This window comes from Parambassis ranga, chromosome 9, assembly GCF_900634625.1.
Source record: "Parambassis ranga chromosome 9, fParRan2.1, whole genome shotgun sequence".
NCBI classification, from domain to species: domain Eukaryota; kingdom Metazoa; phylum Chordata; class Actinopteri; family Ambassidae; genus Parambassis; species Parambassis ranga.
In genome coordinates, this window is record NC_041030.1 from 17,234,652 (window position 1) to 17,257,596 (window position 22,945).

The 22,945-nt window shown below is 40.5% G+C and overlaps 3 protein-coding genes across 6 annotated transcripts; 1 reads left to right on the plus strand and 2 right to left on the minus strand.

The window, feature by feature from the left end:
* Positions 1–943: 943 nt before the first annotated feature.
* LOC114441404 (flavin reductase (NADPH)-like) lies at positions 944–5,300 on the plus strand. 2 transcript variants are annotated; one of them, XM_028414315.1, is made up of 5 exons: positions 944–1,020; positions 2,468–2,680; positions 2,957–3,158; positions 3,375–3,539; positions 3,729–5,300. In XM_028414315.1, the coding sequence occupies exons 2-5, from the start codon at positions 2,546–2,548 to the stop codon at positions 3,884–3,886; spliced, it is 660 nt and encodes a 219-aa protein (XP_028270116.1). In that variant the 5' UTR covers positions 944–1,020; positions 2,468–2,545; the 3' UTR covers positions 3,887–5,300. The 2 variants fall into 2 exon arrangements, with proteins under 2 accessions (XP_028270116.1, XP_028270118.1); XM_028414317.1 differs by lacking the exon at positions 944–1,020 and adding an exon at positions 1,028–1,314.
* A 467-nt stretch (positions 5,301–5,767) lies between these two features.
* Positions 5,768–16,802, minus strand: LOC114441539 (long-chain-fatty-acid--CoA ligase ACSBG2-like). Of its 3 annotated transcripts, none has more exons than XM_028414513.1 (15): positions 16,526–16,802; positions 15,548–15,617; positions 15,305–15,471; positions 12,019–12,299; positions 11,148–11,236; positions 10,648–10,768; positions 10,461–10,541; positions 10,218–10,367; positions 9,381–9,548; positions 9,118–9,299; positions 8,693–8,923; positions 8,052–8,269; positions 7,718–7,857; positions 7,392–7,635; positions 5,768–7,088 (listed from the first exon to the last, which is right to left on the minus strand). In XM_028414513.1, the coding sequence occupies exons 1-15, from the start codon at positions 16,569–16,571 to the stop codon at positions 7,000–7,002; spliced, it is 2,277 nt and encodes a 758-aa protein (XP_028270314.1). In that variant the 5' UTR covers positions 16,572–16,802; the 3' UTR covers positions 5,768–6,999. The 3 variants fall into 3 exon arrangements, with proteins under 3 accessions (XP_028270314.1, XP_028270316.1, XP_028270315.1); XM_028414515.1 differs by lacking the exon at positions 16,526–16,802 and adding an exon at positions 15,733–15,756; XM_028414514.1 differs by lacking the exon at positions 16,526–16,802 and adding an exon at positions 15,700–15,716.
* Positions 16,803–20,224: 3,422 nt separating this feature from the next.
* Positions 20,225–21,528, minus strand: hint2 (histidine triad nucleotide binding protein 2). Its single transcript, XM_028414617.1, has 5 exons — positions 21,320–21,528; positions 21,004–21,141; positions 20,761–20,865; positions 20,566–20,638; positions 20,225–20,484 (listed from the first exon to the last, which is right to left on the minus strand). Exons 1-5 carry the CDS (start codon positions 21,404–21,406, stop codon positions 20,393–20,395), a joined length of 495 nt encoding a protein of 164 aa, XP_028270418.1. The 5' UTR covers positions 21,407–21,528; the 3' UTR covers positions 20,225–20,392.
* Positions 21,529–22,945: the final 1,417 nt, after the last annotated feature.

The following is a 22,945-nucleotide window of genomic DNA, read 5'->3' on the forward strand; positions in this document are numbered from 1 at the left end:
AAAAAGTGTGAAGCTCATGGAAACCAAAACTTCGTCATACTAATTAAATGTACAACATCAGTGAGTCTTACGTTGTACATCCGAGAAGTTGCCAGCTCCACTAGTGTGCAATAATTTTGTGGCTTGAACTGAAACAAGGTTTGCTGCACCTACAGAACGGGCAGCTCCTGTGAGGGAGGAGCGTTGCTGCTACTAAACGGCTATGCTAAATACTCATTAGCATCGGACCGGCAAACGTTAGCAACGTGATGACGTCATGTGCGCGATTTACACGCAACTTCCAACAGGGAAATAAAATGATAAATAAATCGTTCGTTATTGATTCCACTGTGAATGTGTGAATTTGTGTGTGTTTCTAACATGCAGAAATTGCACTAAATCCTTCTTAAACGAAGTAAATTTAACTTTTACTTCTATTAAAGGGAGGACCTAAATTCACCCCACCCACCCCCAAAGTCTATTGGTTGATTTTTGGATTGATTGTACGTTCTGATTGGGCTAATACATGTCAATCACATCTTAGAGCTGCTGTACAGTACAGTACAAATAATAACAGCACTAAGGTTTTAACCGGACATGTTTACTATGTTTGTGAAGCTTTTTGTAAATAGAGTAACATGTTAACTTTATAAAACAAGATGTTGTGAATGTTTTTTAAAGTCCATCGGATAACCAAACAGCTGCTGATCTCAGTTCTGTCACCAGGTGGCAGCAGAGACTCGCTAAAGGGTCTGGTGGTCACTTCACTGTGAAGCTGTGTGGACTCTGATAACACTGAGAGCAATGTAAAACCACAAATATTTGTAACCGAAAGAATTGTTGCATTTGTTTAAATAGCAGCAGTTATAATTTAAAACACAAATATCAGTGACCAATCAATAACCCCTTCAAAGTATACTTGTGTAATTACAATAACGAGGATCTGCCCTCTACTTCCGGGAGTGCGCAAACTATTGAGTGACGTCACGATTACTATATCTATCGTTTATTTACATTTCATGAGGTTGACCAGAGACACAGGTGAGATTGACATTATGGCTATAAGGGGGGTAACGCTGAGTTGAAAAGTAACTATCAAGTATTTTACTGAATGTCACGTTAAAAAATGGCGATCCTGAAAAGACATTTAGGCAGAGAAAAGTTGTATGTGTGTGTGTGTGGTTCCTTGAACGGGAGGTGTGTGTGTGTGTATGTGCCCGAGGAGTTGATATTATATCGGGAAACTTTAACGTATCCTGAAATTAAAGCAAAGCTTAGCAGCGGATGATGCGACGAAAGGAACTGTCATGTGTGAATAAACAACCTCCGCGACATGTGAGTAATCAATGGTGTGTAGTGCTAGATATCTAGTTGGATAGACACTATAGCTATATATACAGTATTATAGCCGCAGGCTAACAGTTAGCATTGCTCGACTTGTGTATGTCTCAAACCCACCGTGCGAACACGGAGCTGCTTGTATTTCAAGGAACACGTTGTATTTCTTGTTACGTGATGCTCGTTTTTGACTTTCATAATTGCCGCCATCTTGGATTCGGATGTGATAATGATGACGTATGTTTTGGATGCACTGCGGGATAGCAAACAACTTAAAACCTAATAGACTAAATAGTTGATTAAATTCTTACCTTTGTTTATATAAGACACCTACGCCTTAAAACTATTGTATTTTAAATACAATTTGTTTAAGAATTAATTATAATTCTGCTGATAAATATAATGTGAAGAAAATGTATTTACTGCACTATGCCAGCTGCTGTTAAATGCAGGGTATCCACACACATTATTAGTTAATAGCATACCGCACAACTGAGAGGAGAAATTCTTTAAACATCTTTTTACTGTTCTGTGCTGTGCACAACTTGAAGATCTTAGAAAAGAGCTTAACAACATTAGATATTAGTCAACAGTATAGCCTCAGTATCCACACTAAGCATCTGACTAAACCAACTTGTCATCAATAATCCATTCAGCGCAGTTTGGATGCAACAAAGAAACCCAGTGTGCAGAAGATCATGCTTTAGTCTGAATACCATCAATCCATTTAATAGTGAATTTGATTTCCTTAAATGTTCTGTAAATATTATATAACTCAAAATTAATGTGTTTTGGATCAAAGACAGTTCTTTCTGACAAAAAGGTAAACAGCTTGGGCTCAGGTAACCTGCACGATCAATAAAGCAAAAGTCAGCTAATAACAGATGACAAATGTAGTTTAGATAATTAAAATAGTTTTTAGTTTGTGTCTTAATCCTGTGCTTGTTTCGATTGGTCGTCTGACTGCACATGACTGTTTAGAAATGTGCAATTATTTGGATCAGTGATGTTCAAACAAAGACAACCTTTGGCAAAATACACAGAACATGTTTTAAACACAGAATCTGTCCGATGACAACATTTCATTGCTAAGACTGCTTCCTTATGGTGCATTAATAATCATTTTGTAACACTTCTGCTTGTGAAACAGGGAGGCAACTGCAGCGCAGTCAGTGCATGTGATAAAGGATCCGTTGACCAGTTTCAGTCCTGACTGAGTTGTGAGAGGATGAAGATCGCTGTGCTGGGAGCCACTGGGCAGACTGGGCAGCATCTGGTCAACCAGGCCCTGCAGCAGGGACACACAGTCACCGCCATCGTCAGGAACCCAGGAAAGGTCACGGTACATCACGACAATCTCAAGGTAAACAGCTGGGTACAAAGTTTAGAGGTTTATCTGATGCAAGGCTGAGATTGCATACTTTGATTGCAGTGTGTTTATGAGCACATTTTCCAGGTAAGTATTATATACCTATATATAATGACACAGCAGTGCAACAATAAATACCCTCACAGTTCTTTCTTGTGCTAAGGACTTTGATTGTTGTCCGCTGTGTGGCCTGCCCTTTCACAGTTTTAATGATGCTGCACAAACACACATACATATAAATATTATATGTCATTCCTCTCTGTTTTCCAGGTGGTGGAAGCTAATATTTTCTCAGAGGACAGTCTGAAGCCTCATTTCAAAGGCCAGGATGTTGTCATGTCCTGCCTCGGTTTCCCAGCCTCGTTCTTCTCCGGTGTGACAGGATACACTATGTCCATGAATGCTATGATCAGCGCCATGCGAGAGGCCCGGGTGAACAGGATCATAACCATGACCTCCTGGTACACAGAGCGTGAGTCCAGTACTCCTATGATAAGCCTGTTCTGAATTTTAACTGTTAAAGCACATCTGTCAATGTTTTTTTAAGCTTTCCACAAAGTGATCATTTTGTTTTTTTGACTGACTGATATAAAGGCACCAAACAAGAGCCAAAAAAATAGTTTTTTAGCACTTGCTGTCTTCTACCTCTAGGCCTCAGTTTCACTGTAGTGTTCACTGTCTTTTTCAGCCAACTCTGGTACCCAGTCATCGTACCTGATCCGGTTCCTCTTGCTGCCAATGATCCGCAGTGTCCTCAACAACATGTATGAAATGGAGAGGTTTCTGCAGAAGACTGAGGACATCAACTGGACTGTAGTTCGCCCACCTGGCCTCAGGAACCAGTCGGCATCAGGTAAAAGCAAACAGACGGTCTGGCTTTAAGGGGTCTTTTCGACTCCAGGTTCCATTTCGTCACAGTGCAAGCTTATTAGCATGTGCTCACATAGTCAAATGTAGTGTTTATAATGAGATCAGACACATTTGTGCAACTTTCACTGTCTAGAGATGCAAATTAAACTGCTGTTTCTGTTATCCTCTGCAGCTCAAGAATTTCTGACCCATGAGGGATACTTTGTGCCTGACAGCAGTGGAAACCCTGCAAGCAGTGCAGTGGCAAGAGGAGACGTGGCTCGCTTCATGCTCTCTCTGCTCAATAGCAACTCCTGGGTGAAGCAGGGAGTCGCCATAACCACCAAATGAAAAGAGAGTAAGCGTCTACTTATGGATATAATGGAATCACTAATGCCTTTTTATTTACTCCTGTTTTTATTGATACATATTTAATAATGAATGTATTCACTGCTCTAACACACATGGCTGTAGTTTTTTCTTTCAGCCACACAATGGCAGCATTTGTACCACATCAGGTGGCTGTGAGTAAAAGACAAAGTTCAGAAGATAAATCTAACTCTCCATGGAAAATGTTGCACTGTTTATGTACTTAATATCTACATGTGTACTGTATCATTTCTGTAAAATAAACACACATATAGAAAAGCTGAAGAAAATCTGCCAAAAGTAAAACGCCTGGCTTGATTTTAATCCAGGGTGTGCCTCAATGTTCTGACTCATTAAATTCCTCTGAATTTGTGAGCTGAGTTGTCAGCAGCCATGACTCTTCTATAAACTCGACTAAAATGTGTGTTTGTATAAAAGCAGAAGCAAAAACTAGTTAAAAATGTCACTAAGCACATCTTTGCCTAATTTTCCAGTTCTATAAGTGGGAAAACTCACATAACATAAAAATTCACATCCAGCCTTTGATTTAATTTAACTTCTTTGAATTATTCAGGAAGAAATGTGGCTTAAGTCTTAAAAAAACACATCCTGAATTGGTTATAATGATGACTTTTTGCAGCATTGTTAACTCATCCACCCACATAAAAACAAAAACAATCAGATGTACCTGTTCACCTGTAAAATCTAATCAACCACTCACGAAGCAACTCGATGCATTTTAGGCATGAAGACCTCAGAAACAGATTCAGCCTTTCAGACGGAATCTTTGTGGGTTAAAGGTCACAAAGATGGAACTAGAATATATCACACTTGATATTATCACTATGCTAGTACACCTTATCAGATGTCAGAGGGCTGGCAGCCATTGGCCCATCCCTCCACTTTAAATAGTCAAACAATGCTAGAGGACAAGATGTTCAGATACATTGTCATTATACCTGCAGCCAGACTCAAGTCAGTTTTGGCCTAAAACATTATCTTTAAAGGTTCTCTGAAAGAGAACCAGTTTGTCAAAGAATGCAATCTGATATGTTTGTGAACATAAGCACTGCAGTAACTGCAGCATTCCAAACAAATAAGATGGATGGAGTCATCTGTGGCCTGCATGAAGCAGAGCCCACATAAAGTTTAGTTAGTTTAGGCCTGTGGAACTTGTTTTCTTCATGTTTGCTTTCAGCAGGCGCCTGCAGGTTTGTTCCTGTAATTATGCACAGTCCCATTGGCTGTTCATTTTCTAAATTGGCCTTTGGGGTAAGGAGGTCATCATCAATAATTTAAAGGTTAAACTGAACCTAGAGGGATATTTTTAACTTCTAGTTAGCTTCTAGTTTTTTATAGTGTAGAGAAATAGAGATGGTTATTAATGATTAGTTTGATCATTGATTTAAAACAGTATTTTCCTTCTATCAGACTGTTTTATTGACTTTTTTAAAACAACTTGAAAAACATCAAAAACTGATATTTTTTTAACGTAATTTCAGTTTTTACAAAAAGACTGAATCAATACTTTTAAAAACACTTGTTACACTATTATAATTATTGAAAATAATAATTATTATTATTGAAAATGGCCTAAATGAATATACATATATATATTCTGAAATATAACTCAAATATGTAAAATATTTGTATATATGTTTTACATAATAACATCATAAAATGTGGCGTAACACTGACACGTTCAGTACCTGAAAAATAAAAATACAATATTTCAACCCACTTTTTTGTCTAAATCACTTTTTTATTGACAATAATGGCATAACCATTACAAAATAAATATTTGTGTCAAACTGTACATAGAGAAGTTCTGATGTATGATTTACAATTTGCATTTGCTTGTAATTTTTTTTTTTTTTTTTTTAGATTATTGAAATTTTTTTCAAAAATACTTATTTAACTGATGTGGATTATCTTACATTCACGACGAGGCTGGAAACAGACAATTACTTTTTTAATTTTTTTTATTTTTATTTAACTTTAAATGAGATCTGGAACTCAATGGTTCAAGAACATTAGAACAAGAACTAAAAGAATCAAACACGATAAAAGTCAACAATGAAAGCACTAAAATAAGTGCAACAATAGAAAGACATCTTAAAAACACAGGTACTGATGGATGGACGCTTTTTGCCTATTGCGTAATAAAGAATTAAAAGCTTTAAATGAGATAAGCTCAGAAATGTTTAACTCAGTCTGGAGGGTATTCCAGGCTGAAGGAGCAGAGAAGCAGAGAAACCTGCGGTGGTAAATACCACTGGATCTTAAGGCATAGTGGCTGATAGTTCTCTGAAGAAGATTACACAGATAAGGTGGAGCCAAACCAAGGAGGGTCTTAGAGACCAACGCCATCCAATGAGTGTGCCTTCTTGTGTGCTCAGGGAAGGCCACTCAGCTTTGGCATAGTGTTCACAGTAATGGGTGAGGTTACAGCCAGTCACAAACCTCAAGGCACAGTGGTAAACAGTGTTCAAAGAATGAAGGCATTTGGACAACACAGTCATGTATACAACATCACAATAATCAATCAGCGGTAAATAGGTTGCTGATACCAGAAATCTGCGTGCTCTGAGAGAAAAACATTTGTTCTGAAAATAAAACCCAAATTTCAGCTTGGGATATGTGCTTTGAATGACAGCTCTGATTCAAGTAAAAAAGATATTTATAACTGCTGACCAGTTCAATTTGTTTCCCGCGAAGTGTTGTTATTACAGGCAGTACTCTACACTTCAGTGAAAATGCCATCACTTTTGTTTTTTCTGCATTTAAAAAATTTCTGCTTCTTTAGAGAGACAAAACACAGCTCATGACTGAGTGTCCTTCAGGCCACAATGGATTCAGTGTGTTAACAGTTTGTGCTGTGTGTGTGTGTGTGTGTGTCATATGGCAAGATTTGGCCCTGATTTGGTTTACAAAAAAAAGTGTGAAAAGGTACAGTTAACAGGTTAAATATCAAAGTTCTCTATAGCTTCCAGAAAACGTAACACTTATAACAACACAAACCTCTATTCTATGACTAAATACAACACAATTAGAACGTTCCTCTTCAACTACCTTTGCATGTTTCTCGGTACAGTCTACTGTTTTTCTGTGGCTGTGTACAGCTCATTGATTTTTTCCTGGTACATCTTCACAACAATGGGCCTCCTCAGTTTCATGGTGGGTCCTGCATAGGGGACAAAAAAGAAATAATGAAACACAGATTCAGTTTCAGTGCAGCCATGCTGGCACAATAAAAGCTTTTAGTCTGCTGAGATTGAATCGCTGTGGACCAGACTTCACTGGAATGTTGTTTGGTACGTTGTTTGGCAGTCACAAGACGGTGGCAGAGCATAAAAGCTGATTAGTCTTAACAGTAAGACACAGTGCTGTAGTAGTAAACGCTTCCTGTTTCCTTGATAATATTATTGTATGTTGACCTTTGCCTTAGATACGAGAAGTCAGTCAAAACAAATATCTAGTAACTCACCTAGTTCTCCTCCAGTGATAGAGAAGTCTCGCTCCAGTATGACCCACTTCTGGATCTTCTGAGCGTTGGACGTTGATCTGGCGTTGACACGCTCCATGCCCTCCTGAATGGCTTTGTAGATCGCCGGCACCTTATTGGCTAGGATCTCTGACACCTTGGTTGCTGTGACGCCATTTTGCTTACAAAAGTCCAAAACCTCAGGGCTCAGCTCGTCTGTGGGTTCACCGTTGTCATCTGCGACGCACTGAGGAAACAGAAACAGGTGTTGTGGTGTTATTGGTTCAGCAGCCGTGACCTGTGTCCTGCTGGGACGGAGGCTCGCTTACTTTGATCGTGAGCAGCATGGAGAGGAACTTGAGCTTGTCTCCGATCAGCATGGCGTTGCTGATGATGGGCACCTCAGCCTTTACAGCATCCTCGATGGGCACAGGAGGGATGTTCTCACCACCAGCAGTGATGATCAGCTCTGCGCAAAGAAAAACAAAAACAAAAAAGAGACAAAGGTGAGTCTCTGACGAAGAAATGCATTGAATTTTCTGATGGACAAAAATATAAATCACTAATACAAAAATAGATGCCTCCATGTGACTCCAGTTTTTTTGATAAATCTGGTGGTAGTAAGTTAAGCTAAAACACTAAAACATTGAAAAAGAAACTTACCTTTAATCCTTCCAGTGATGTACAAGAAGTTTTTCTCATCATGTCTTCCCAGATCTCCTGAGCGCAGCCAGCCATCCTCATCCAGAGCCTCCGATGTTTTGTCGGGCATGTTCAGGTATCCCATGAAAACGTTGCGACCCCAGAAACAGATCTCTCCGTTGCCATCGATATCTGGATTCTTCAGGTTTGTCTTGCAGCCTGGCATCACTTTTCCACAGCTGGAACAACAAATCAGATCGTCATCAAGTCTCGTTCGGCCATCACTAACATTTTTTTCCACATATATACATGCAGTAAACAGTAATAGATCAATAAAGTTTTCACTTGTGTTCCACAGGGATCTATGCTGGGTCCTAAATATATTTGTATTAGACATTATTTTTAATGTATGTTACTTGAATTAGACTTTTTTTTCACATTTACTGCCTTGTTATACAAACAATACTAATAAAAGGCTTATTTTTACTTTTTTTTTCAAACCTGTTAAACAATTTACATTTATAGCAATTCTAGCACGACGATATCTAAACAAAAACAATAATCATAAACTCTGTCGCGGATTAATAATTAGAAATCAATTTAGAATCAATAGTGTAGAGTTCAACAGTGTGGTAGTGTAGTAGAGGTGCTTCACTGCCTACCTGGTGATGCGGTATTCATAAATAGAAACTGTGTGTGGGCCTGAGCTTTCGCTCATGCCATAGAGCTCCATCAGAGGAATGTTCAGGCTCATGAAGTACTCCAGAGTCTCTTTGGTGATGGGGGCAGCTCCTGTAAAGCAGAGCTTACATCGGTCTAAGCCCAGTGCAGCGCGCACCTTTTTAAAGACCATGGTGTTAGCCAGTGTGAAGCCCCAGGGCACCACATTATCCCTGCAACACAGAACATACACCTTACCCCCAGGCCAGTTGCTGTATATGAGTGTTTGCCCATGGCTATCCCTACAGCCTAAAGCAACATCCTGAATATATTAATTATTTAACTGTTTACACACAACAACAATTAAGCCAGAGAAAATGTGTTGTGTTACATGTGTAACACATAATCCCTGCTGCTGCTGTCTCACCCAATCATGGCACTGTAGCTGTACTGCAGGCCTATGGACTTGGCCCATTCTGCCACTCTCCTCCTCAGTGGGGATGCCTTAGCGCCGGTAGCTTTCATCTTCTCCTGCATCTTCTCCCACACACGAGGGACTCCCAGGAAACAGGTGGGACGAGCCTCTTTCAGCGTGTTTACTAAGGAACCCTGTAAAAAAACCCAGCAGTGACTTAGGTCTACAAAAAAACAACACAACTCTTAAAGTGTCTATATAATATCTAAACTTACCTTTAGAGCATCTGGTTCTGCAAAGTAAATGGTCCCTGCGAGACTCATACAGGTCCATATGTCAACCATCTGGGCTGCAATGTGGCTGAGTGGCAGATAACTGACCAACACCTCCTGAGCAACGCTTGAGCCTAACAGGCCATCTGCCGTTCTGGCCGTCCACGTCAACTAGAAAAGGGTCATCACACATTATAAATACAAAGTAGGACAGTTTGCCAGATTCTACAGAACTCAAGAAGGATCAGCAGTGGGACAATGTTTGGGGTGTGCCTTCAGAGATGTGGATCAGGTTGCAGTGTGGAGGGCTGACACAAACATGGCAATGAAAGGGCTGGGTTTAGTAATTATGTATGTAAAACACAAGTTTTAGGACAATGCTGATTTTATCCTGGTCATAATGTTATGTACTCCTATGAATGTGAGAATAGTCCAATACAGGCTAAGCTGGAGCACCTGGTCTAAACCTGCAGCTTTAGACCAAAACGCATAACCTGAGGGTGCATAGTTAAAACCCAACCTAGAGCTGGAATGCAGAACGTTTACAAGAAGGGTGAGAGTACTGACTAAACAGGAGCCTTAAGACAAAACAATCCAAATTAAGGCTAAACTAAGAGTTCCACTCTCATTAAAAGCACTAGTGAGAGATTAGAAGTTGTCAGTGCCTGATATAATAGATACAGTGTGTATGATAGCTGTTTTGCTGTTCCCCAAGGCTCTCTTTGACTAAACATATGTTTTATATAAGATGCTGTTCACTGTCTGGTTATACAAGTGCTACTATTTTCATCACTATCCATTCAGAATCAGCAGTTGAGGTTGAAAAATGAAAGGCCGTACATTGTCATGGCTCAGCATGACTCCTTTGGGGTTGCCTGTGGTTCCGGAGGTATAGATGAGAGAGCAGCACTCGTTGGCTCGGAGAGTCCCAATCACACCATTGAGCTGATCCTCAGATATGTCTTGCCCCAGCTTCATGAACTCTGCCCACTGCACAAAAAAGCAAAAATTATATTAAAGCAATGTGTTTCATTCATGCAAGTGTATGTCTTATAATGATAATTTGTTGCTATGTCCACATACTGTATACAGAAAAGATGCTTTCTGCTGAAGCTCGCCTTTATATTGGATGATGGCTTTCAGATGTGGGAGATGATCTTTAACCTGTTGAGATAAATAAAGGCATGTGAGGACAGACGCCTGTCTCTTGATCATCTGTAAATGGTTATCTTAAACACACTGAGTGTTGGAGGTGTAAAAACCTCCTGACCTGCAGGATTTTTTCAAGCTGCTTGTGATTCTCCACAACCAGGACGTTGGCCTCGCAGTTGGCAGCCACATACTGACAAGCCTCTGGAGAGTTGGTTGTGTAAATGCCGACCGCAAGACCCCTGCGTCACAAAACAGACATTTTTTTAAAGAGAAATACTTTACAGAAGGAAGGCTACATCTTCCTGTGACACATTGTATGGCTCAACTGAACTGTTTGTGTTCATTATGGGTGGATGCATGCAGAGCAGTGACACGGTCACTAAGGCAAAATATGTGAACTTGTTTACAACAAGGTCTGATTTTTAAAAGTGAGTTGTGAGACAATATTACTTCAAAATAATCAAGATGCACGAGTGGCAGATATGAATGAATACATGATTTTAGAGTGAACTGTGCCTTTAAATTGATTGAAAGCAGACTTCACGCTCTCTTTTGGAGTCTTTACATTTGAAAGAGATAAATGTGCAGTGTCATGTGAGACAGTGCTGAGGCATTTACCCAGCCAAGATGCAGCCGACGTCTGAGATGAACCACTCGGGGGAGTTGAATCCCAGGATGCCCACACCATGGTAGCGCTCCAGCCCCAGCTACAAAAACAGACATTGAACACGGACCTTTAAATCACTCTGCCTCCGTAACTTTTGACCTACATATTGTTTCAAAGCCACCCCACCTCATGATGGGATGTGAACTTGGCTGTGAAACAAGAGATGTAACACAAGCTGTAAATTTCACACACCCAAGTGTTAGTTTTCAGATGGGGAGAGATGAGAACTAAATTCAAAGCACTGTTTATGCAGCAGGTGCCTTTGAGCTAAAGGTTTTCTGTGTAGCTTAAAGTTCCTAGAAAATACTTCTAAAAGAATACACCACAGAAACTGATTAAAAAACTGTTAACATGACGATTTTACTGTACAATATGACACAAAATGGCAGCAGGAAATATTTGACACCCTCTAATTTAAAGCTCCTGTGTTTTTAGGCATTAAGAGGGGTGTGAGGATACAATTGCATCCTGCAGAATTGTTAAGGGAAAATGCAGATGTGTTAATGCCCCAAATCAATCGCCTGACCTCCGTCTGATTGGTTGTGTGAGTGCTGAAAAGTGAAAGCCCCTGAAGCAAACACAAAGTGAAAGCTGCAGTATTAAACACTATAAAAGAGGGGAAGTGTCTGCTGGTCTGTTTGCTTTGTGCTAAACAATTCAGTGTGAACCACCCTTCTTTTTAAGCGTGGGCCGAAAACTGACTGAATTGTCCTAGTTTTAGAGCAAACACATTCACAATTACTTCAGAGGCTAAAGGTCAGCTCGACTTTTTTAAAGCACACAGCAGTTTTTGAGTTAATGCAACATGTTGAACAAACAAACCTTGAGAAAACTTTTGGCAGCCGCACGAGACTGCTCATAGTACTCCCTCCAGGTCAGAGTCACGCACTGGCCATCCTTCTTGAAAACCAAAGCTTGATGATCTCCGGCCTTCTCCACCGTCTCCAGGAACAGCTGATGGACAGTGATTGGGGTCTCAGAGCCTGGACCCGAGCCCTCCATCCGCAGCTTGACTGGCGTATCTCTGCTGCTGCTCCATAGCTGGTCAGCCGGGGATAAACTGATCTGAGTCGCGGTCGAAAGGGGAACTGCCTTGGACTCTTCTGTTTTGGGACAACAGGGACAGCCGCATTTACCCGCCATTAATAATCAGCCTTGTTCAAAAAACACCAGCTCCAAAGTTTGCCGTGAAGAAGAGGAGTCCTCCGCATGAGAGGACTGTCACTACACCTGTAACATGATTTGCTTTTCAACACAGAATGCTGTCACCTGAGACCAAACAGGAAGCTGTGGAATGTCAAAGTGTACCTACCAATCAGGTTTGGTTAGAGGAAGTAGTATGGTTGAATACAAAGTAGGCGCAAATTACACCATGTTTATGCATATGCATATTTGTTTTGGAAAAATGTGCAAACACTGCAGAACTTTCCTCTTTACATTCTTTTTCACTACTTTTTATTTGACAGTATGGTGCAGATCGAGGCCGGTTCTAGGCAGGGGCAAGAGGGGGCAGTGCCCCCTCAAATAAATGTCTTGCCCCCTCAAATCAAATTTTTAGAAGTTGAGAAAGCACATGTTAATATACTCACAAAATTAATATATTATGCGTTGAGAAAATTATTATCGGTAGCGGAAGAAAGAACGACAAGAAGGGGCACTTTTTATTAGCGTGTCTGTCCGTCCGCTGCACAGGCTGCAGCGCGCACACACCCTGAGTAAACATCCAATCAGCGTCCGTATGCAAATGAGTCAACACGTAGTCTAGCGGTGTAGTGACAGGTCTCAGTGTGGTTACGGAGAAGAAAGACATTGAAGAAGCTGCACACACGCATCTCGGGGAGTGTGAATACTAGTGTAAATGAACTTTGTTCTTGTTCTTGCCACCTCGGGAGCGAGGAGAAAGTTCTTTGTTCTCGTGGAGCATGCTCCCAGCTCTACAACAAGCACAGAGACGTGTCCATGTCCGCTGAATGTGACAGACTGAAGACAAATGACCGCTGTCTGACAGAGCCCTACTAAAGCCCCGCCTCAGACTGAAGTTCTACACTGTTCTGTTTCAGATCACCACTGCAGTTTCTACAAAGCCAGCTTACTTAATTTCCACTCCAGCTCTAGCAGGACACAGACACTGCAATGTATCCATTTTATGTGAAAGTTTTTGCAAAGGGAAATAGGAGACTGTGGTTGTAAAGTGGACAGGAGTAGATTGCTTTAAAAAATACAAATAAAACAAACAAATAATAAAAAAGAGAAAACATTACATGATCTATAGCCTACCTGCTGTGCTTTATATATTTTATATATATTTAAGTGTTACTTTTATTCAGTTTTCCCCTGAGGGATCGCCACCTTATAGTGGTCAGGGGGATTGCATGCCTCAGTGCTATACAAGCAGAAGCTTAGTCTTCAGGTGGGACTCACAATATGGACAGGTCTGAAGGTAGAGGCTGGACAAAGTGCAATCCACTTCTCCTGGCTGGCTTTGGACACAGCTAACAACCCAATTCAGCAAAGGAAAATATTGTCACTATAAGACCAGAGGAAAAAAGTGTTTTAACATGAAGTGTACACATGATGCCCCCTTCACATTTCTGACTCCCCCCTCATACATGCCTGTCTAGAACCGGCCCTGGTGCAGATTTGTTTCTTTGTCTGCTAAAAAAGTTTTCTTTATCTTACTCTCAGAGATAAATGCATAATAAAAACATAAACGAAACACAGCTCTCAGAACATGTGGCTACCAGAACCAGGCCCTGGTAAAAGCTGGCAAAAAGAAAGAACAGCAGACAGCCCAACCAGAACAGGAGCAGTCAGGCAGCTCTACTCTGAGACAAACACTGTTCCATCCCAAGGACAAAACTCAGGGACAGACAGAGCGGTGCAATCTGTGCAGTTCAGTGCAGTGAGGAATGCTCTGATCTTTATATTGGTGAAACTAAGCAACCACTACACAAAAGGGGACCCACCTCCTCAGGACAGGACTCAGCAGTTCACCTGCACCTTAAAGACAGCGGTCACACCTTTGAGGACAAGAATGTCCTCCTCTGTTTAGAGCCCTCCTCCTCTAAACAGAGAGGAGGCATCAGCTCTCACCTGTCCACAACCCTGTCCTTTCATCTCTGCCAAGCAGGTTTCACACCCAAGCAGTGGGCTGTTAACTAGTCCTGCACATGGCCCTGACACAAGTTTCTGGTCGTTAACTGACAGATTCTCTACCAGAACAGCAGCAGAACTGAAGAAGCCACTCGGGGGTGTGGCGAAACGTCTTAAAAAAAGTCCTTGAGTCCAGTTGTCTCTTGGACATGGCTATGACCTGGATGAATGAGAGCATCCACAGACATACTTCAACCCCACAGCATCATTTCTTACTCCTTCATTTTCTTTCCTTCATGGTGAGACATATGACCCTACTCTAGTTTAGTGTACACATTTCTGAGTGACAAAGTAAATCATGTGACAACATCTTCTCTGCTTGTAAAAATGCTTTTCTGACATGCTTTCCTTCTCCTGTACCCATTGTGCTGAGTATAGAAATCAAACGTTGAAAACTGCACACAAATCCAACTTACACCCAGTGACAATGACAACAGAATAATGTGTAGCTATGGATGTGGGCACTACGTTAACCTCATCTGCACATTATTTAATGTGTTTACTCGCCCGTCATTTTAAATTCATCTGGTGTCAGCTGAGGCCGATCACACCTCATAACCTTTAAACCTTTAAGACTCTTGTTCTTCACAATCAGGACGGAACTTCATACTGTGCTTAAATTGTCTTCTTATCTTATCTTCTCAAGTTATGTATTTCTTTAAGGTTTCTGTATAACACAGTGAAAGTATAATGGCAAACTCCACCCTGCATGAAGCTGCTAAGACAGACATATTTATATTGACACAATCATTCTACATGCTCCTTAAGGTTCTCAGGTTGAACCAGCTTTGCAAAATAAATCAAATGTATGACTTTATAATGTCAGAAAATAACAGTTTTCATACAAAATGTACATATGGCCTTCAGACACCGCTGTACACAGTGACATATGCCCAGGAATGTGCTTTACAATCATAACAATTAATGGATTTAAGGCCTCTCATAGGACTCTTACCTGGTGACAGCTTCTCAGTTGCTCCCTCTGGCTCGGTGTGAGCAGGAGGATGCGTCTCTTTGTTCTGTGATGCTGGGGACACACTGTCAGCTGTGGTGGCTTTTCTGTTGTGGATGACTGTGGAGTGGGCTTTTAAATCTTTGGCGTCAGAGTTCTGAGCCTTTCTTCTGTGGCAAACATTGAGAACAGATAATCAAACGTCACATACATGATCCAGTAGTAGATCCTCTTCAGTTTACATACCCGTCAGCGTGACTGTCCTTGGCTGCCAGGCCATTGCTCATGGCTGCGTTTTCTGTGGCACTCATCTTTTCTAAAAAAAAACAGAGGTGTAAAATAAGCACGAAAACCTTGTTAGATGGGCTTCCCAAGCAGATAAGATGATGAAATGGTACCGCTCCACTCCTTTATATGACACAGACATTCACCAAAGTCATTGCATCAGGTTAAAGGGATAGCTAGAAATCACATGCAGCCAAGGGCTAAATGTTGAAACTGTGTATACTGTGCCAGGAGGTATTGCTACATCATGATATGCTGGTATTCTACGTGACTTCAAATGTGGACACCTTTGACCCAGATAATCAGGACATGACTGAACATAGGTATTAAATAAAACACACATTTTGATTAAAAAAAAAGTACAGTAGCTAGACTGACACAAGTTAAATAATGCCCTCTAGTGACTACAAACAGCAGCACAATCCCAATCCTACACAGTTAAAGGTTAGTTCCCAGGAAAAGATTCAAACCTGTCAAAAAACACAAGCAACAACATGCACAACATTCTTAAAACTGCTGTTGCTACATATGTGATAAAGCCATTTGAGATTATGATCTGCAGAGACAGCAGCCTGTCAGTCTGACCTCGAGATTACTCAGGTCAAGATTTCTCTGGACCAAAGTTCATATGACAAGTTACAAAATGTAAAATAAAAAGCTACAATTTTTGCAAATGTAAATTAAAGCACACCTGTACTTTACCCAGAAAGGTGGTGCAGGCTTTAAAAAGTCACTGCAGGTCTGCCTCTCTGTTGACTAAACACTAGTGAAGGAGCCTGTTTACAACTATACATATTGTGTGTTTATATGTCCTCAGAGGCTCTATGCTATCAGGATTTAAAAAATAAAACAAGAAAGGTGCAACTTATGTAAAAATACTTAGTATTTAGTCACAATACAATGCGGTATTATAAGAAAAAAATGTAAGTGACAGCCTACCTTCTTCTCCTGACAAAGCTGAGTGGCTTCCACTGGACAGGAGCATGCAGGTGTAGCACACACTTGGATCAACCTTTGCCCAGTGCAGGTGCTCAACTCTTGCCCCCTGGAGAAATGACCCACCTACAGTGGAGTTCTGCTGCAGAGCTAAGGAGACTTACACAATCTTCTGACTGAACACCTACTGTTGCTGCTGCTGAGGCTTTGTCGACTGGTTAAAAATCCACCAGCAGCACTGACCAAAGGTTATGACTCGCCAAGGTGAAGAAAACCTGAAACCAGAACCACAAACCTGCTAGAAACCTGCTTTGTTTATATTAATTACATGAGCTAACAGCTGTTGCTGTTGGTGACGGACAGCAACAGTCAACAGTATGAATGCTCCTGTAGAGGAAAAATGAAAGGGTGAATGAGGATGTTATTGAGATCTACATTATCTTAAATTGACTTATAAAGAGGGTCATTATCAGGCGGGCACGATGGGGCCTGTCACAGACATAGTGATAAAAACTAGATATGCTGAGGCCAGAGGAGACTTTGACCCATAAAAGAGTTATTCAACATAACTTGTGCAACTATGTCTCTTTCTCCCAGATTGACAAATCAAATGAAAGAATGAAACATGGAAGAGACTGGCTTAAAAAGTCCTGCAACTCTCCTCACATAGCAGATTCAATAAAACACAAATTATCATTATTAACTAGGGTTGGGCGACATTGGCAAAAAAATTAATCACGATAAATTGGGGCATTTAGCCGATAACGATTAATTCAACAATTAATCGATGACAATTACACTTACATGTTTTTGACTCTAAATCGCCACATTGTTTTAAAATGATACTGACAAATCATTAGTCAAGTTAACTACTTCATTCTGACAGGTTAAACTGGTAAGCAGTGATTAGACACAAACCAGCCATGTTTGAAATATGTATTAATAACAGATGCACAATGCACAAACTGCTTCAAAATAATAATGAAGCAAACATTTAAAGAAACTTTGTCCTTCAAATGTTCTTATGTTAAGGTCACAGAGGAGTGCATATCAACATTAAAACTAGAAAAGGGCATTTCCTGAAGAAAATACAAGTTTGATTGCTGCAGCTGAAGCATTGCTTTGAATGCTGATGTGAAGGATTGCTCTGAATTGCTGGAGAATCTGCAATCTGAATTTAATTTGCTGAAACACAGTTAAGAATTTAGAAAGATGCAGCTCTTATTTTGAAAAGTAGAAAATGTTGCTGAAGGCAAGAACAGTATGAAGTCACTGTCCTTAAAGAATAGCCTGTGAATATACCATATGAGAGGTCTGAGGCTGGAATAATACCATAAGACTATAAGAAGCACAGGCTGTGTGATTTGAACTACAAATTTTGACTACAAACGTGGCTGCTTTGTATGCTACTTTTGTGTCAGCATGTCACCATGGTAACAGCCCTGCCTGCCTGTCGGTATCCATGGCAACCTGAATGTTTATCAACTGACCCTAACTGCAGGCATCTCCTCAGCCTCTCTCCACTCTGAGTGATGACATCATCCACTCTGCCTTTGATCATTCCACGCAATACACACTAATGTTAAACTCAGAGGAGACCTCAAAAACCACTCCTGGCCTGCAGAAACGATTCGGAATTAGAAAATTCTGTAAAGTTTGATAGAGCAGGATCTCATGAGCGTTTTAAGACTAAAATGGAGTCTGTAGCTTGGAATTTGTAGTAGGAGATACATTTGGCAGATGACCCTTGTTGAAGGGCTCTCTCATAGACTTTAATGTTATATGGCTTTTGAATTTTTATTAATATTTTGAAAACGAAACATATTTGAACAAATGTTAACTTTAATAGCCCTTGAAGAGCTGAACAGAATGTTTGAATGGTTTCTGTAGCTGAAAGCATGTGGAACTAGTTACATGTCAAAGATGAAGGTGGTTTTGAAGGCTCCTCCATAGACTTCAGTGTTAAAAATGACGCAGAAATTGCTTAATATTTAAAAAATTATAATTTTTTGAAGAAAACTTGAAGTTGCCCCGGAGTTTGATTGCCTAGCATTGGCAATCGAACTAATTAAACAGTACAAATACACTCAACAAAAATATAAACGCAACACTTTTGTTTTTGCTCCCATGTTTCATGAGATGGACTTGAAGATCTAAACTTCATTCCAGATACACAATATTACCATTCCTCTCAAACATTGTTCACAAATCTGTCTAAATGTGTGATAGTGAGCACTTCTGCTTTGCTGAGATAATCCATCCCACCTCACAGGTGTGCCACATCAAGATGCTGATCTGACATCATGATTAGTGCACAGGTGTACCTCAAACTGCCCACAATTATTGTTGTTATTGTGGGCGTGTGCGCGCTTGCGGGGGATGGTGAGTGTACGTCGCACACAAAAATGCGTCATCATGATGAGGCACTAATCGCCATAATCGATAAGTGGCAAATATTAATTGGTGACAGTTTTTCTGACGATTAATTAACACACAATTAGCCTATTATTAACACAGGCATTGTTATTTCCTTATTACTCATTATCTTGTTGCCATGTCCTGTCTCTTAGCTGTGTATAAGGAGGTGAACGCTGATTTGTGACTAAATATAGGGGAAAGTTTACCCCCCCCCCCACCAAAGTCTCTGAATCGTACCACCCGGTCACACCGCAGCTGTCCTGACTCTGACCTTGACTGTTACGTTCTGTTACGTTACGAGCCATCAGTGGACACTGTGAATGATTAATGAGGGGGATTGATCGATGCCAGAACAGAATATAGGAACTGGAAATCCTGACAGTACTGACGGCTGAATTGTTCAATCGCACAATAAAAACAACCCACTGTTCTACATGTTGCACTATTGGCAACCCGAATGTGTCTCTCATTCATAACTTAATAGTCTGCACAGCATTACTACATTGCTTAATCCAGATGTTCAATAGAGCAGGAAAGTAAAGGCTTTCTGAAATGTTACACCAGATCATTTGTGGTCTTTTCCACAAGGCTTTTGTTTAAAAAATACATTATTTATTTTAAAGGTAGGGTAGGAGATTTCATTCTGATGCACTTTTTGTTAAATTAGTGTGACTTCTCTTTACAATCCAATAGCAGCCATTTAGTTCGGCAGTTTCGCATTAAAACGAAAAATATTAATCATCTGTGGAGGCTATAAAACACTAAAAACATCAGCCAATCCTCCGGGTGGACCCTGCACGGAGTATTGGCTGGTTGTCACTCTCTTCCTGCTCTGCGCGCACCAGAGAGGTACGTGCATGATGGCCGAAGTCACAGACCGCAGCTCGTCTTAAGGTAATGCGCGTCCATGTTTTATGGGGAGGCGTAGCTTTGGGGTGAGCTCCGAGAGACAGGGGCGTGTGTTTACTTTCGAAATCTGGCTGACTGTTACTGAGTTTTCAAAATCTCCTACCCTACCTTTAATGTTTGGAAAGGGCACACATAAAGAAAAGTTCCCAAAATTGCAATAAGACTTTCCTGGACAGGATTTGGGCACCTCTGCTTTAAATAAAACATATATTGTGTCAATAAATGTATAAATAGATTTGAAGTATTATGACATGTGTGTGTTGCTTTGCCCTGTGCAATATGTAATAAGATGCTCAACAACAATGATTGTTGTTAAATTTGTGTTAAAGATACTCTTTGTCTAAGAATATTAAATGTCAGCACAAAGAGTTTCTTTTTTCCATAAATTGTGTCTTTATTTATAACTGTATCATCGTTTACATTTATCATCAACATATTTACATGTTATAAATTTGTGGGGTTTTTTTGTTCAGAAGATCAATTTAAAATTGTGTCACGCTCATCAAATTAAATACAAGAAAGAGAAAATACTGACATACACAGTTATCCTGGTGGCCATGTCATCTGTCTTCCTCCCAGGACATGGACGTGAAGGTGGTAGACTGACTGAGCGCCATGCTTCCCATCGTTGATCACTGAGAATTGAGCATACGGGTGAATAAACAGCCTGTATTTTTTTTACATTAACGTCTATAAGAAGCAGTACGACGACTTACCCACTCTGTATCCTTCACTCAGAGATTCCTGCTTTGCCACATTTTTGGCAACAACCAGCAGGTGTCCTAAAAGCTGAACAATGAGAGGAGCATGGTGATTTAACTGGCAGTGATGGCTTTTCATGGATTAATATTTGAAGTGTGATGAGGCTGTGATGGAAGCACACCAGACCTGAGTCAGAGTAAATGACTTACCTCAGCATCATCATCACTGGCTGCACTAATTCTGGGAATAGGGACCCTTGGAATAACCAGGAAGTGAACAGGGGCCTGCGGATTGATATCCCTGAACGCCAAACACTGTTAAACATACAAAAAAACAACATAATCATAGAATTAAGTCCACGAATTTATTATGAAATGTTCAATTATCTGTGGACCCCACGTGTTAATGACCAAATGAGACACCATGTTTTTTAGGAGGTTGATTTTTTTTACCTTGTCATCCTCATAAATAATATCTGCAGGGATGCTTTTGTCAATCACTTTGAGGAAGATAGTCGGAGCCGGAGAACCATACTTCTTGCTGGCTTCCTCTGCCAGCCTCACCTCGTTGTTTTTGGTGCACAGTGGTCTCTAATGAGGAGGACACAGAGGAAAATACACTGCTGATAACTGCACACATGTTGTAGCGTAAAGCTGTCACGTTAAACCAAACCTCTTGGTTGTGGTTTTGGGGTAATACTGCAGGTTTACCGCAGCCACCAGCAGCAGCCAACGAAAGCACAGAGTGTGTGAGAATGAGAGCAGCTACCTCGGCTCGAGTAGAACGGAGCAAACAGGTGAGCTGGGCCGTTCTGATCCCCACGAACGGTGTCCGCAAAATCTGACGTAAATACATAGCTAGCTAGCTATAATTGTTTTTAAACGTATATTTCAGAGTTTATGCATGTTCCAGCGCTGCAGTTAGGAAAACTTTGAGCTTGACGATCTTCTTCTTCTTTGGTTTTAGGCAGACTGTCTGCTTCTTCTTCTTTTAAGAAGATTATTGGTTGGTAACCAACTTGTAATGTGCATTACCGCCACCTACTGGATTGGAGTGTGGACAGGAGATTCGACGTTAACCCGGTCTGGTCCGGCAGTCAGAGATCAGAAGAAAAACATATTAGGCCAAGACAATTTATACAGAGAATCAAATCACACTTATTTAATAAATTATTTTAATTAATAAATTAATTTAAAAAAATACTTTGTGAAAAAGGGGCAAAAGAAAACCCCCATAACATAGGAGCTGGCTAAGAGAAGTCTGCAATCTCTCAGGTCAAAGTGCTAAAATCGAATTCACACAGACAATACAAGTTGCAACAATACACACAAAATTAATATAGATGTTAAAACACAAAATTATGCTTTTGTTTTGTTTCTCAACATTTCTATGCACCCACTGTTGTTCACTTCATAAGTCATATGCTGCTTTCATTACCTGCCTGTAAAGACACAGCCCTGACAGACACCAGCATCTTAGCTACTAATGTGTTAGGTATGAGAAATTCATCCCAGCAGGCCAGGAGCCCTCCCCAACCAAAAACATACACATGCAAAACCTTAGTTCAAACACCTTTATTTTTCAGCAGTAGCCTGTTTTATCTACTATCACTACATCTGAATGACTTGATGTCATCTTTCTGTGACTCCACCACCACTGTGTATCTAGTAGTCTTTTTTGTTTTTTATGTTGCATTGCAACCATTACTTATAGGGTGCATACTGCCACCTACTGTACTACGGTCTGAATTACATCTTCATGTAAAATATTACCGTAAATTTTAATAAATTCAATGGCTTGTGCAACTCTAAATTGCCTTGTGTGAGTGCAAATGGTTGTTTGTCTCTGTATGTTGCCCTGAGATGGACTGGTGACCTGTCCAGGGTGTACCCTGACTCTTGCCCATGGATAGCTGGGATAGGCTACAGCCCCCTGTGACAATGTACTAGAGGACAAAAGCAGGTTCAGAAGATGGATAGATTTTGCCTTAATGTAATTAAATGCAATATGTCACATTTAATGTAATGAAACCCCTGAGTGGTTAGGGTTCCAAGTCACTCCTGGCCACACCATATCCACACATAATATAAGCCCCCTGTGTCAACCTGTTTTTCAATAAAAACCCTGCAGGCCGAAAGCACAGACATGACAGTCTCTCACTGCATGTTTCACCACACATCTCCACACAGTCCTTGTTAGAGGAAGTGCCTGCTAAGAAAGAGCTGAACACAACTTGACAAAAAATTGTAAAGGCTAAAGAAAAAATGACACAACATCAATATGATCACCATCCATCCATCATCTATCACCTGGACCCGCTTTATCCTGCAGTGCAGGTGTGTGTGTGTGTGTTTAGAATGAGCTTTAAAAGCAGAATGGTTCCCACAGGCGCAT